The 14090-nt window shown below is 39.5% G+C and overlaps 1 protein-coding gene across 1 annotated transcript in view; it reads left to right on the top strand.

The window, feature by feature from the left end:
• Positions 1-14090, top strand: part of ADAMTSL3 (ADAMTS like 3) — a 347006-nt gene that overhangs the window by 267536 nt on the left and 65380 nt on the right. Inside the window, 2 exon segments of the mRNA XM_007113354.4 lie at positions 12687-12879; positions 12992-13171. Coding sequence (XP_007113416.3) covers positions 12687-12879; positions 12992-13171 — 373 coding nt within the window.

The raw sequence follows: 14090 nt of genomic DNA, 5'->3' as shown, positions 1-14090 counted from the left end.
CACTTATCTGTTCTTCTGCCTCAGTTATTCTGCTATTGATTCCTTCTAGAGAATTTTAAATTTCATTTATTGTGTTGTTCATCATTGATTGTTTGCTCTTTAGTTCTTCTAGGTCCTTGTTAAACATTTCTTGTATTTTCTCCATTCTATTCCCAAGATTTTGGATCATCTTTACTATCATTATTCTGAATTCCTTTTCAGGTAGACTGTCTATTTCCTTTTCATTTTTTAGGTCTGATGGGTTTTTACCTTGCTCCTTCGTCTGCTGTATGTTTCTGTCTTCTCATTTTGCTTAACTTACTGTGTTTGGGGTCTCCTTTTCACAGGCTGCAGGTTCGTAGTCCCCGTTGTTTTTGGTGTCTGCCCCAAGTGGCTAAGGTTGGTTCCGTGGGTTGTGTAGGCTTCCTGGTGGAGGGGAATAATGCCTGTGTTCTGGTGGATGAGGTTGGATCTTGTCTTTCTGGTGGGCAGGTCCACGTTTGGTGGTGTGTTTTGGGGTGTCTGTGACTTTATTATGATTTTAGGCAACCTCTCCGCTAATGGGTGGGCTTGTGTTCCTGTCTTACCAGTTGTTTCACATAGGGTGTCCAGCACTGTAGCTTGCTGGTCGTTGAGCGGAGCTGGGTCTTGGCGTTGAGATGGAGATCCCTGGGTGATTTTCATTGTTTGATATTACGTGGAGCTGGGAGGTCTCTGGTGGACCAATGTCCTGAACTTGGGTCTCCCACCTCAGAGGCACAGTTCTGACGCCTGGCTGGAGCACCAAGAGCCTGTCATCCACATGGCTCAGAATAAAAGGGAGAAAGAAAGAAAGAAAGAAAGAGAGGGAGGGAGGGAGGGAGGAAAAGATAAAAATAAAATAAAATGAAATAAAATAAAATAAAGTCATTAAAATAAAAAATAATTATTTTTTAAAAATTTAAAAAGTAATTAAAAAAAGAAAAGAAAGAAGAGAGCAACCGTACCAATAAACAAATCCACCAATGATAACAAGTGCTAAAAACTATACTAAAAGAAAGAACAAAAAACAAACAAACAAACAAAAAACCAGACAGACAGAACCCTGGGACAAATGGTAAAAGCAAAGCTATCCAGACAAAATCACACACAGAAGCATACACATACACACTCACAAAAAGAGAAAAAGGGAAAAAAATATATATATCGTTGCTCCCAAAGTCCACCTCCTCAATTTGGGATGATTCGTTGTCTATTCAGGTATTCCAGAGATGCAGGGTACATCAAGTTGATTGTGGAGACTTAATCCGCTGCTCCTGAGGCTGCTGGGAGCGATTTCTCTTTCTCTTCTTTGTTCCCACAGCTCCTAGGGTTCGGCTTTGGATTTGGCCCTGCCTCTGCGTGTAGGTCACCTGAGGGCGTCTGTTGTTCACTCAGAGAGGATGGGGTTAAAGGAGCAGCTGATTAGGGGGCTCTGGCTCACTCAGGCCGGGGGGAGGGAGGGGTACGGAGTGCGGGGCAAGCCTGCGGCGGCAGAGGCCCGTGTGACGTTGTACTAGCCTGAGGTGCGCCGTGTGTTCTCCTGGGGAAGTTGTCCCTGGATCACAGGACCCTGGCAATGGCAGGCTGCACAGGCTCCCGGGAGGGGAGGTGTGGAGAGTGCCCTGTCCTTGCTCACAGGCTTCTTGGTGGCAGCAGCAGCAGCCTTAGCGTCTCATGCCCACCTCTGGTGTCCCGTCTCTGGAGCTCCTTTAAGCGGCGCTTTTAATCCTCTCTCCTTGCGCACCAGGAAACAAAGAGGCAAGAAAAAGTCTCTTGCCTCTTCGGCAGCTCCAGACCTTTCCCCAGACTCCCTCCTGGCCAACCGTGGCACACTAGCCCCCTTCAGGCTGTGTTCACGCAGCCAACCCCAGTCCTCTCCCTGGGATCTGACCTCCGAAGCCCGAGCCTCAGCTCCCAGCCCCACCCGCCCCGGCTGCTGAGCAGACAAGCCTTTTGGGCTGGTGAGTGCTGGTCGGCACCGATCCTCTGTGCGGGAATCTCTCCGCTTTGCCCTCGGCACCCCTGTTGCTGCGCTCTCCTCCGTGGCTCCAAAGTTTTCCCCCTCCACCACCCACAGTGTCCGCCCGCGAAGGGGCTTCCCAGTGTGTGGAAACCTTTCCTCCTTCACAGCTCCCTCCCACTGGTGCAGGTCCTGTCCCTATTTTTTGTCTCTGTTTTTTCTTTTTTCTTTTGCCCTACCCAGGTACGTGGGGAGTTTCTTGCCTTTTGGGAGGTCTGAGGTCTTCTGCCAGCGTTCATTAGGTGTTCTGTAGGAGTTGTTCCACATGTAGATGTATTTCTGATGTATTTGTGGGGAGGAAGGTGATCTCCATGTCTTACTCTTCCACCATCTTGAAGCCTGCTCCCTTTCATCTTTAGGGAAATAGCACTGCTGTTACGTATTAAAAACCTTAGTAATCTAGATTACTTATCTTAGGTTTCTCAGTTTTTTCTTATTCTAATATTGGAACCAATGATTCAGATATTTTTGGCAAAGCCAGAGTTTCTGTTTTCCTCCCCTGCCCCATCTCTCCTCTGAGGCCCTGTAAGATGGAGATTACCCATCTGAACTGGGGTAAGAGACAAGGGGAAATACAGGAGGTGAAAAACATAGTTTAATATCTCAACATATTTTCCCACAAAATTGGAATCATGCTCTATGTGATTTTGTAAACTGGTTCCTTAAACTTGAGTCTTGGAATGGGGTAGAAGGAAGAGTTAAGCAAACAGAAACATAAATAAGTATATTACTTAAATTATAATAAATGCTATAAAGAAACAGAAAAGGTCTCAGGAACAAGAGTAACGTGAGGACCTAATATAGATTGGTGGGGGTTGAGGGTTGGGTGCAGGTGGTCAGAGGAGGCCTTTCTGAGGAAGTTCTATGTGAGTTGAGATGTGAAAGAGGAGTAGAAGTTGGCCAGGGGAAGTGTAGAGGAAGGAGTGCAGAAGGAACAGCATGTGCAAAGACCCCGAGGAAAGGAAGAAGTTGGTGTGGTCAGGAAACTGGACAGAAAGGAAGTCAGTGTATCCTGAGATGAGATCAGACACGGCAGGGCCATGGTAGGCATTTAGACGTGATCCAGAGAATCAGTGGGGAGCCATTGGAGGCTTTAAAGAATGAAATGATAAAGTCACATTTTTAAAAGACTGCTCAAACCCTGAAATGGGGAGAACAATGATAGAGATGGTGAGATCAATTACAAATTTTTAATAAATGTCCTTAAACGAGGTACCCAACCTGCCACAATTCCACTTGAGTATCCCCCATTTAAAGCCTGCTTCCATGTGAATCCGCAACAGTTTTTCCTTAGCTTGTCATTTCCTTTTTACTGTTTATATAGTGCCGCAAATATTCATTATCAAGATGTTGACTCTGCTTTTAGATTTGTAGCCATGAATATCATTGCATCTCTGCTGTCTGTTCCAGAAATGCTCAGAGCATCCTTCAAAAATACCGCTTCCCAAATCGTGTCCCTCTGTGCTCCAGGGTTTTGCAGAGGTGTTTTTGTTTTGTTTTTAAATTTTATTGACGTATAGTTAATTTACAATGTTGTGTTAATTTCTTCTGTATAGCAAAGTGACTCAGTTATACATATATATATATATTCTTTTTCATATTTTTTCATTATGATCACAGGATATTGAATAAAGTCCCCTTTGCTATACAGTAGGACCTTGTTTATCCATCCTATATATAATAGTTTGCATCTGCTAATCCCAAGCTCCCAATACTTCCCTCCCCAAACCCCTCCCTCTTGGCAACCACAAGTCTGTTCTCTATGTCTGTGAGTCTGTTTTTGTTTCATAGATATGTTGATTTGTACCATATTTTAGATTCCACATATAAGTGATATCATATGATATTTGTCTTAGTATGATAATTCCCAGGTCCTATCCATTCCTAACTGCCTTGATTCAGACGTTTTGACTGAACGGTTTCTTAGTTCCTAAATAACTCCTGCTTCTAGTGTTTCCCTGATCCATATGCACACGTGACTATGAAAGATCCTTCTAAATTGCAGAATGACCGTGTGAACTTCCACAAAAAACCCTTCAATGACTTCCCTTTACCTGTGGAAAATCCACATTCTTTACTTTGGCATAGGTATTTGTTTCCTTGGGCTGCCATAACAAAGTACCACAAACTGAGCGGCTTAAACAATAGAAGTTTATTGTCTCACCAATCTGGAGACTAGAAATCCATAAACAAGGTGTTTTGGCAGGGTTGGTTCCTTCAGAGGGCTGTGAGGGAAAACCTGTTCTGTGCCTCTCTCCTAACGTCTGGTAGCTTGAGCGTTCCTTAGCTTGTGGATGGCATTCCTCATGTGTTTTCATATGTCTCTGTATGTCTCTGCATCGAAATTTCCCTTTTATAAGGTCACTACTCATATTGGATCAGGGCCCAATATCTAATGACCTCATCCTAACTTGATCATCTGTAAAGACCCTATTTCCAAATAAAGTCACATTTCTAGGCACTAGCAGTTAGGATTTCAACATCTTTTTGAAGAAAAGAGTTCAACCCATAACAGCAAATGAAGCCTTTGTTACCCTGGTTTTAGGTTCTTGAACCATATTTCCTGTCATGACCACTCTCACCTCATCACACGCTACACACACACACACACACACACACACGCGCGCGCTCACGCTGAGGAACTTGCCCAGCAGCCACACTAAATTATTCACTATGACCCATGTTCATGCTCATTCATGCCTTCTTGGCCTTTGCACATACCGTGCCCTCTGCCTGGAGCCCTCCTCCAGGAAATAAGCTAACACTCTCCCATAAAAGTAAGCAGTGGCTCACTTCTCACTGGTATAATGAAGTCCAACAATGTGAAATGGGACCCTGATCTTAGACACTTGATAGGGGTAAGTCTTAATAGTCCAGAGAGAAGTGGGAATGGGTCAGGGGAATGGGATAGAGCCCTAGTTCTACCTCCATCAAGGCATTTCAGACATGTCCCTTAGCTCTCTGTGCCTAGTTTCTTAATCTTAATGTTGACGAAAGGTGTCAGACTTTATGATCAGCAAGGTCCCTTTCAGCTCTAGTCTTTCATTGTTGAGTCATGCTTTCAGGTTGCATTTTTCACTCACATCTCTAGGACTCTGCCTAGTGTTTTTGCAATTATCCTCATATCTACTCATGAGTTGTTTGAAATGCTCAGGGTTTGTTTTAGTTCTAAGAATAACAGCCTTTGCTTGACCTGCCCAGGAGGCCACGGCAGGGTTGAGTTTGTTTTGCAGTACTGTCCTTCCTTGGCTTACCTATCAGGGCAAGATTTGACAGCAAGTCTAGAAACTGTTCCTTAAAGCTGCTGATGGAAGCATGCTGGTTTATTCACGCACCAGCCCACGTGCAGGATCCCTTCCTTCCCTCGGCCTCAGCGAGAGATCCTGCACATTATCTTCTTCAGCAGCATCTTGCTCACAGAGCTTTCAAGCTAGGATTAAGGCAACACACAATATATCTTGGCCACTTTGCAAAATTAAGGGTCTGCTTTTATGTGAAGAGAAATACTATTTTGAAGTTGCAAATTTAATAAACTTTTTGAAGGTTGAGAGTCATATTGGAAAAAAACCAGCAGAGACAAAGGGTTGATGCCAAAATAATTTTACAGAAATGTTTTAGGTTCTAGAAACCAGTGGGGTAGGAATAACAGGAACAGGGTGTTGCACAATATTTCCATACAAATATTTACTGACTCCAAGGGCAATAGCAGTGAAATATTACTTACTGCAGGGTGAAACTTACCAGTGAGATTGGATTGGACAGTCAGTAGATCTTTATTTACCCAAAGGCAAATGTATTTGATGTATTAGCCTGAACTCTCCAAGGTGGGGTGTTATATGTTTATTTGCTTTTATGCGGTTACTCCCCTTGGTCTATCCTATAACTGCTGAGTGTCTGCTATTTATGGAGTTTGCTTTTTCCAAGAGAGAGCCAGCGGTTTATAGAAACATGCGGGGTTACTTAATGGTCCCACTAGTCCGAGAAGAGCCTTCTTCTATGACAGGATTCAACACAGCTAGACAGGGAAGTAGGGAAACAGGAAGCAAGAGTAATGTGTTTCTGTACCGACTTGTTACCCAGTTCTTGAATTAAAAAAAAATTCTGTGTTTAGTTCATTGTCTGTTAATAAGAAATTGTTATCCATTTCTTGAATAAAAATGGTTCCACTTCTGGTTCCTTATGGCACTAATTGATTCTTCTAGTTACATACTTTCTTGAAAGACTGATCATCCTGAAGTCACTTCAAATAAATTACATAGTTAAGCTGAGTTGTTTTAATAGTGCGACAACAGCCTTCTAATTATTTAGCCATGTAGTCTGATTGTCGTCAAAGTATGACGTATATATCTACTATTGGTGATTTCCCTCACCTCTAAAGCTCCTGGAAATTTAGATATTAATAGGCTAATTAATAGGTTAACTTATATACTTACAATTATATCCAATCCTATGGATAGCAGGAACTTAACATCTTCCTTTTTTTTTTTTTTTTGCGGTACGCGGGCCTCTCACTGTTGTGGCCTCTCCCGTTGCGGAGCACAGGCTCTGGACGCGCAGGCTCAGTGGCCATAGCTCAGGGGCCCAGCCGCTCCGCGGCATGTGGGATCTTCCCGGACCGGGGCACGAACCCACGTCCCCTGCATCGGCAGGCGGACTCTCAACCACTGCGCCACCAGGGAAGCCCACATCTTCCTTTTAATTCGTGGGAAAGGACCCATGTTTTTTGCTTCTTTGTGAAAAAAAAGAAAAAAAGCTGCTGCTAATCCCAACCTGAAGCCATTGTTTACCTGAGGCTGCTCACTTGTGGAGAGGAAGGACAGACACAGATAGAGGGCTGGGACCAGATACCACCCCAGATTACCCGTTGGCTCAGTGGTTGGATCGTCAGTGTCCTTATAGTGCTTCTGTGCCACGTTGTCCATATAAGACCCCGTTCTAGACTGGAGACCCTGGAGGGCTAGACGGAGGCAAACAAAACTGAGACAGGAAGGGTTAAGAGACAGGGAAAAGGATTGAAGGAGGTGGAGGGAAAGAATTCCCTCTTCCAGTTGAGGCTGCAAAATGAAGTTCCAAAGCATGTAAAAAAATCTAATACTTATGGAGATAGTACACAGATTCAATAGTTGAAAGATGAATTCATTCCAGAAGAAATTAAAATATAAGAACAATCTGAAAAATACTTTAAGTATTATTGGGATCTTTGGAGAAATAACTAATAAATAATATCCATGTAAAGAACTAGAAATTTTGAAATAGAAATAGGCAGGAATGTGGTAAGAACAGATGTGTATTATAAAGAAAGCATTAGAAGACCTAGAAATGAAAAAAAGTCAATGAGATAAAAGAATAAGCTATAGACAATTGAAAGAGTTGGTGACTTGAAGATAGTGCTGAGGATGTCAAATGAATCAAACCACAGAAGGTTGATGATTTGGGGAAAAGAGAAGAAAGTGCAGAAATAGGGAAATAATGGCAGAGAAGCAAGATATTAAACTGTTTACTAAAACTCAGGAAAAAATACTTCTAGTATCAAGAGAAAGAAGTGAAAACAAATCCCCACTTTGATAGGGCATAGTGAGACTGCAGAAAATCAAGGATGACAAGAAATTCTTAAAAGCTATAAGACATGAAAGACATATTAACCCCAAGAACTTATGAACAAGTGGAGTTTCCAGAAAACAAAGGAATAACATCTTCAGAGAACTCAGGGAAAGTCATGATCGTCCTAGAGCTAAACTTGCTAAACTTTCAAGTATATGAATGTGGATGTCCATTTTTAGCCTTGTGATGGACTAGATATCCTGAATGCCCTTTTGTTAAAGCTCCTAAAATACCAGGTAAAATATGTAAAAATAACTTGAAATGTAGAACTAAGCTTGTAAGAAAGTAGGGGAAATCCTCAGTAGCCAAAACGAAGCTGAGGCATGAATCTAGAGTGGTAACCCAGTATAAAAGTTAGTACCTCCTTGGGGACAGCTACCAACAGCCCTTTATGCAGGAGAGGGGCTTATATCCATCTGACTATGTGATCTGAAAAATTAATTCACATTGGTTTTGACAGACGTAAGGCAAATTCTGTGTAGAGGAATGATGTAACTTCCACCTAGAACTTAAAATTCCCACAAAGACCTAATGGGAATGACCTCATAATCAAAAATTAAAAAACTCAGGAATAAACAACATGGGAGAATCAGTGGGGAATCAGATACACAGAGCATCAGATAATTAGAATTATCAGCTACAGAATATAAAATAAGTTTGTTTAAAATACTTAAAGGTATAAAACTGGAAATGAAAACCTAAGCTAGGAACAACCTATCAAAAATACTTGGACAGTTTTTTTAAAGAACCAAATATTAGGTTGAACCATATAAAACTTAAATTTCATTGGTCAAAAATGGTCAAATATTGGCAATTTCATATGGTTCAACCTAGTAGAATATCTAGAGGTTAAATATAAAATCACTGACATTTAAAAGTTATGGAATGGGGCAAACAGGTGAAGTAGAAGAGAGATCTGAAGAAATTACCTGGAAAAAAAAGCACAGAGGGCAAACGAGATATGTAAAATATGCACTAGAGATAAGAAATACAGAGGAAATATTGAGAAGGTATATATCTAAATGAAGCTACAAAAAGATAGCAGGTAATATTCAAAGAGATAATGGCTGAGAATATTTTGGAGTTAATGAAAAATATGAATCCTGAGAATCTGGAGTTACAACAAATCCCAAGCAGGAAAAATAAAAAAGAAATACACACCTAGACACATGGTTGGGAAGCCTTGGAACTCCAAAGACAAAGAAAATATCTCAAAAGCAATCAGAGAGAAGAGATGTATAAGAGGAACAGCAAAAACTGACAGTATTCTTCTCATTAGTAATAATGGAATATTATCTTCAGATGGCTCAGAGGAAATAACTGTCAGCCTGGAATCACATACTTAGTGAACAATATTTCAAAGATGAACCAAAGGTATTTTCAGATTGTAATGGGGTCAGCAAACCGTGGCCTTACAGATGATGTGAGGATTAAATGTGTTAATACATGTAAAGTACTCTAAAAAGAGCTTGGCCCATGGTAAGTGATCGATAAATGTTAACTACTATTATGTTAGAAATTCTAGGTGAGCAAAACCAGGAGACTTTACTATCAGCAAACTTTCACTAAAGATAATTTTAAAAGAATGTGTTTATTAAGCAGAAAACTGATCCCTAGAGGGACGGTCTGAGATATAAGAATGAATACTGACCAAAGTACATTGTAAAGACAGCTATCTAAAAAAGAATCACTGACTGTGCAAGTCAATAATAATATCTAAATATGGATTTGAAATAGATATTGGACAACAAAGCCTTGTAAAACTGCGTCATAGGTTGATTGTGGAGTTACAGTGCTTTAAGCCCCTTGTACTATTTGTGAAGATGGAAATATTTTTGATTAACTCTAGAGATGTTAAATAGGCCCTTTAAATTTCCAAGGGTAACTCTAAGGATAAAAGATAGCAGAGGAAAAAGCAGAATAAAAAATATAATGAACTCAACCAAACCCATGGAAAAACAAAACAAAACAGGAATGATTAAAATAAGTATGAAAAAGTCAGGAGAAACAGAATTCTAGACAACAGTAACAGATGAGAGTAGTTCAAGAAGCCCTTTCATCTTGATCAAGAAAAGGAATAGAGATACCAAGAAACTCTAGACTTTGTTGTCAACATTTATAGTGATATATGCTATAATTTAAGGGTAAGTGCTAAAGGAATATAAATGCTAGTTTATATATTCATTTGTCTTTTTGCATGTTAATTGAATTTTTTAATTTCTAAAGTTAAAAAAATCCAATTTTTAAATTTATTTAAATTTAAATTTATTTATTGACATAATGTTTTTCATTTTACACCTATTATACTTTTATTATTTTTAATGCCTTTGAGATTCCCCTTAAATTCCTTATGTTTATGCTGTCTCCTTTTTTGTTCTTCATAGTTCACCATAAATTTATCAATTTTATTTGTCTTTTGAACAGCCAACTTTTGTTTTCCAGTTTACTCATTTCTGTTCTTATCTCTTTTTTTGTTTCCTCTCCTTTACTTTTTTTGGTCTAATATACTGTTTTTTTTAACTTCTTGAAATAGATTATTGTTTTCAGCCTTTCTTTCATTTTAATATATGCATTTAAGACATTGATTTTCTTCTAATCATGGCTTTAGCTGCATCCCACAGATTTTGACATTTCATATTTTTTAACATGCATTTAAAAATACTGTCTAATTTTCATTGTGATTTCTTCTTTGACCCATGAGTAATTTAAAAGATTATTGCATAATTTCTAAATATTTGGGGGATTATCTAATATAGTTCCACTGTGGTCAAATGTGATAGACTAGGTGGCTTAAACAACAAAAGTTTATTTTCTCACAGTTCTGGAGGCTAGAACTTTTAAGATCAAGGTGCCAGCAGGGTACAGTGTTTGATGAGCACTCTCTTCCCAGTTTGCTGACAGCTGCCTTCTCACTGTGTCCTTTTATGTCAGAAAGAGAGAGAGAGAGAGCAAGCTCTCTGGTTTATCTTCTTACAAGGGCACTAGTCCCATCAGGAAGGCCCCACCCTTATGGCCTCTTCTAACCCAAATTTCTGCCTCAAGGCCTAATTTCCAAACATTATCACATTGGAGGTTAAGGATTCAACATATGAATTTGGGGAAGGATACAAACATTCAGTCCATAGCATGTACTGTGTATTATTTTAATCCTTTGATTGACTTGCTTCCATTTTACTTAGGATTTATATTTTTCTTTTATTTAGAATTCAGAATATATAACCATAGGTAAAAAATGTTTTCTTTATATACATTTGTCAGATTTTGTGCTCAGGTTTTACCGAGCTTCATACTATGCATTAAAATATTTAATCCTCTTCTTTACTTTGGAACATTTTAAATAACATTGGAATTCACTTGTTTCTTAGAAACTTGTAGGCACTCAGTCACACAATTAGCAAGCTCTAGTCCCTTTCTTGAATAGAACTTTCTGTAGTTGCCTAATAACATGTATTTCATCAAAATTTTCAAATGTATTATTCAGGTCTCTGTGTTCTTAATAAAATTCATCTTTTTGATTAGCCAGGAGCTTAGAGAAGTATTTCACAGCTTAAAATTTTTTTATTACATATCCTTCCATTTTTCTTATATCTAACATCTCATATTTCATACATATTTGTGCTTGTTATTCAGTCTCCTTATTTGTTATATCATCATTGTGAACTCTTGCCTTCATAAATTAAGATTTTACTTTTTGCCCTATTTGTCTTTAATACTGTTCTTCATTTTTTCTCTTAGTCACATAAGTAAAACATGTTTATTATAGAAAGTTAGAAATCAGAAAAACTGAAAAATCACCTTTAGATAAACACTAATATTTTTCAAAGAGCTAACTTATTTTTTCTGATAATGAATGTTTATTATAAGAAAAATCAGGAGAAAGATACTAGCAAGAATAAAGAAAATAAAAATCCTATCACTTAGAGATCATCACTGTTAACATTTCAATGTGTAATTATCCATATTCTTTTTCTGCATGCGTTTATAGTGCATAAAATAACATGGCTATTTTATGACCTATTTTCTAATAAAAATACATGAATGTGTTTCCATGTCAGTAACTATATATCTACTTTACTTTTAATGGCTGCTAGCATGGTGCTTTATGAATAGATAATTATTTATTTTGCCCTTTATTATTAAATGTTTAGATGGCCTCCTTCCACTTTGTAAAATTTAATTAATTAATTAATTAATTTTTTGCTGTTACAAACTACCCTGGAGCAAGCATTTTTTTATTAATGTACATTTTAAGCATTTAAAAATTCTTTCCTCATGACATATCTTTACAGTAACTAGTTAAAAATTCATGATTACTAAGAATTAAGTATCCACAAATTAAAATAATCATTGTATACAATTTTTCACCCATCAGACAGGCAGAGGCTTTTAAAAATGATATTGTCCAGTGTTGGTGTGGCTGTAAGAAACCAGGCCGTCTCACTTGCTTTTGGTGAGAGTGTGAATTGAGAGAATCTTTTTTGAAGGCAACTTGGAAATATGTATCATGAGCAGCTGCCCTGGGTTTTAATTTTTACAGATGTTTCATGAGAAAACCTGATTTTTCCAAGATCTTATTGGAAAGGAATCACATTTTATATACATATATATATATATATATATATATATATATATATATGTTGTAATCCTAACATAAAAGAATTTTCTTAGGGATATTCCAAATAATGAATCCAGGTGCCCTGAAAATTTCCTGATGTGTGCTTTTAAGCATTTAGAATTCTTTTGGCACCTATATAAATCATCCTTGCCTTGGGGCTCTATTCAAAACAAAACTAAGATTTTATTATTGCTGTAGGGTGGTAGGTTAGGATGGAGAGAAATTTACTCTGGACGTTCCCAAACAGGTAAAATCTTTAAACCCTTTCCTGACACTTCTTGCCTTGAAACATTGTATTTCTGTACTTTAATTGCATATGTTGATGCTGTGACTCCAGGATCTGGATGTGGCGGGTGGAGTCTGGAAGTCCAGAGAGGGACTTGTCCATGCTCTGGTTGTTGCACAGAGTCCATTGGACAGTTAATGTTGCCCACTTGTTTTTTGGTACAGGTGGCACACGGGCTCTTGGGGACCCTGCTCAGCTACCTGTGGTGTTGGAATCCAGACCCGAGAAGTGTACTGCCTGCACCCTGGGGAATCCCCCTCCCCTCCTGAGGAATGCCAAGATGAGAAGCCCCATGCCTTACAAGCATGCAATCAGTTTGACTGCCCTCCTAGCTGGCATATTGAAGAATGGCAGCAGGTATGGCAGACTGGTGACTCCACGGCCGCCAGGCTGATGATTGTAAGAGCCCTGCATTGCACTAAGTTGAAGAGGGCCAAGCCCGTTGACTCACCTCCTTCTGCCTTCTCAGTGTTCCAGGACCTGTGGTGGGGGAACTCAGAATCGCAGGATCACCTGTCAGCAGCTGTTAACGGATGGCAGCTTTCTGAGTCTCTCAGATGAATTGTGTCAAGGACCCAAGGCATCTTCTCATAAGTCCTGTGCCAGAACAGACTGTCCTCCGCATCTAACTGTGGGAGACTGGTCAAAGGTAAGGGCCATTGCAAATTTTACAGTCCCTTCTTTTCTGCTCCTCCCTTTTTTCAGCCTTTCGATATTTCCTCCCTGAGATGAGAGCTGGGGCTAGTCTGAGGTGAGTGGAATGTCTAGGGTGCAAAATTTCAGGAGGCACTTACTCACTCTCTGGGTTGTGTAAGTGCCCTGGTCCAGACCTACACATAATGATCCGTTTTCAGTTTTTACTCAATATTACTTAAACTGTACTCAACACGTTTCTCCTAAACCAAATCCCGTTACTTCTTTCTTGTATCCCAGGATTAACTCAAAATTGGTTTGGTTCTTCTCTGCCTTAGGTCTCCTTATATAGAATTATTTATTAAACCCTGACATTTCAACTTTCTGAAAATTTTCCACACCTTTACTTCCTCTGCATTCCGTTGATACCATTGCTGATTTTAGCATTTACCCTCTCAAGCTCACGTTAATTGCAATAAGCAGAATTCCAAACTATCATTTTAGTGCTGGCAGGACTTAATATAGTCTAGTAGCAATGCCTCATTTTTCAGGTGGGGAAAATTAAACCCAAATAGCTGAAATAAGCTGCAAGGTAGGAGCAGAATCCATGCCTTTTAACCTTATTCCAAGGGTTCTCTCTTTGATATTACACTGCCCACCAGATTCCCAGCCTCTGTTCCACTCTCTCATCTCCACACCATCTAACACCTCAAAGTATTCCCATCACTGCCTCCATCAAGTCACCTCCTACAGGTCGGAAAAACCAACTTTCAGTTTCCCAGAATACATTGCAGGGCTTTCCTTGAACTGATGGGACTCATATTCCAGCCCCCTTTATTCTTTTTTTTTTTTTTTTTTTTTGCAGTACGCGGGCCTCTCCCGTTGCGGAGCACAGGCTCCGGACGTGCAGGCCCAGCGGCCATGGCTCACGGTCC

This window comes from Physeter macrocephalus, chromosome 11, assembly GCF_002837175.3.
Source record: "Physeter macrocephalus isolate SW-GA chromosome 11, ASM283717v5, whole genome shotgun sequence".
NCBI lineage: Eukaryota > Metazoa > Chordata > Mammalia > Artiodactyla > Physeteridae > Physeter > Physeter macrocephalus.
This window is presented reverse-complemented; position numbering and strand designations above follow the sequence as displayed.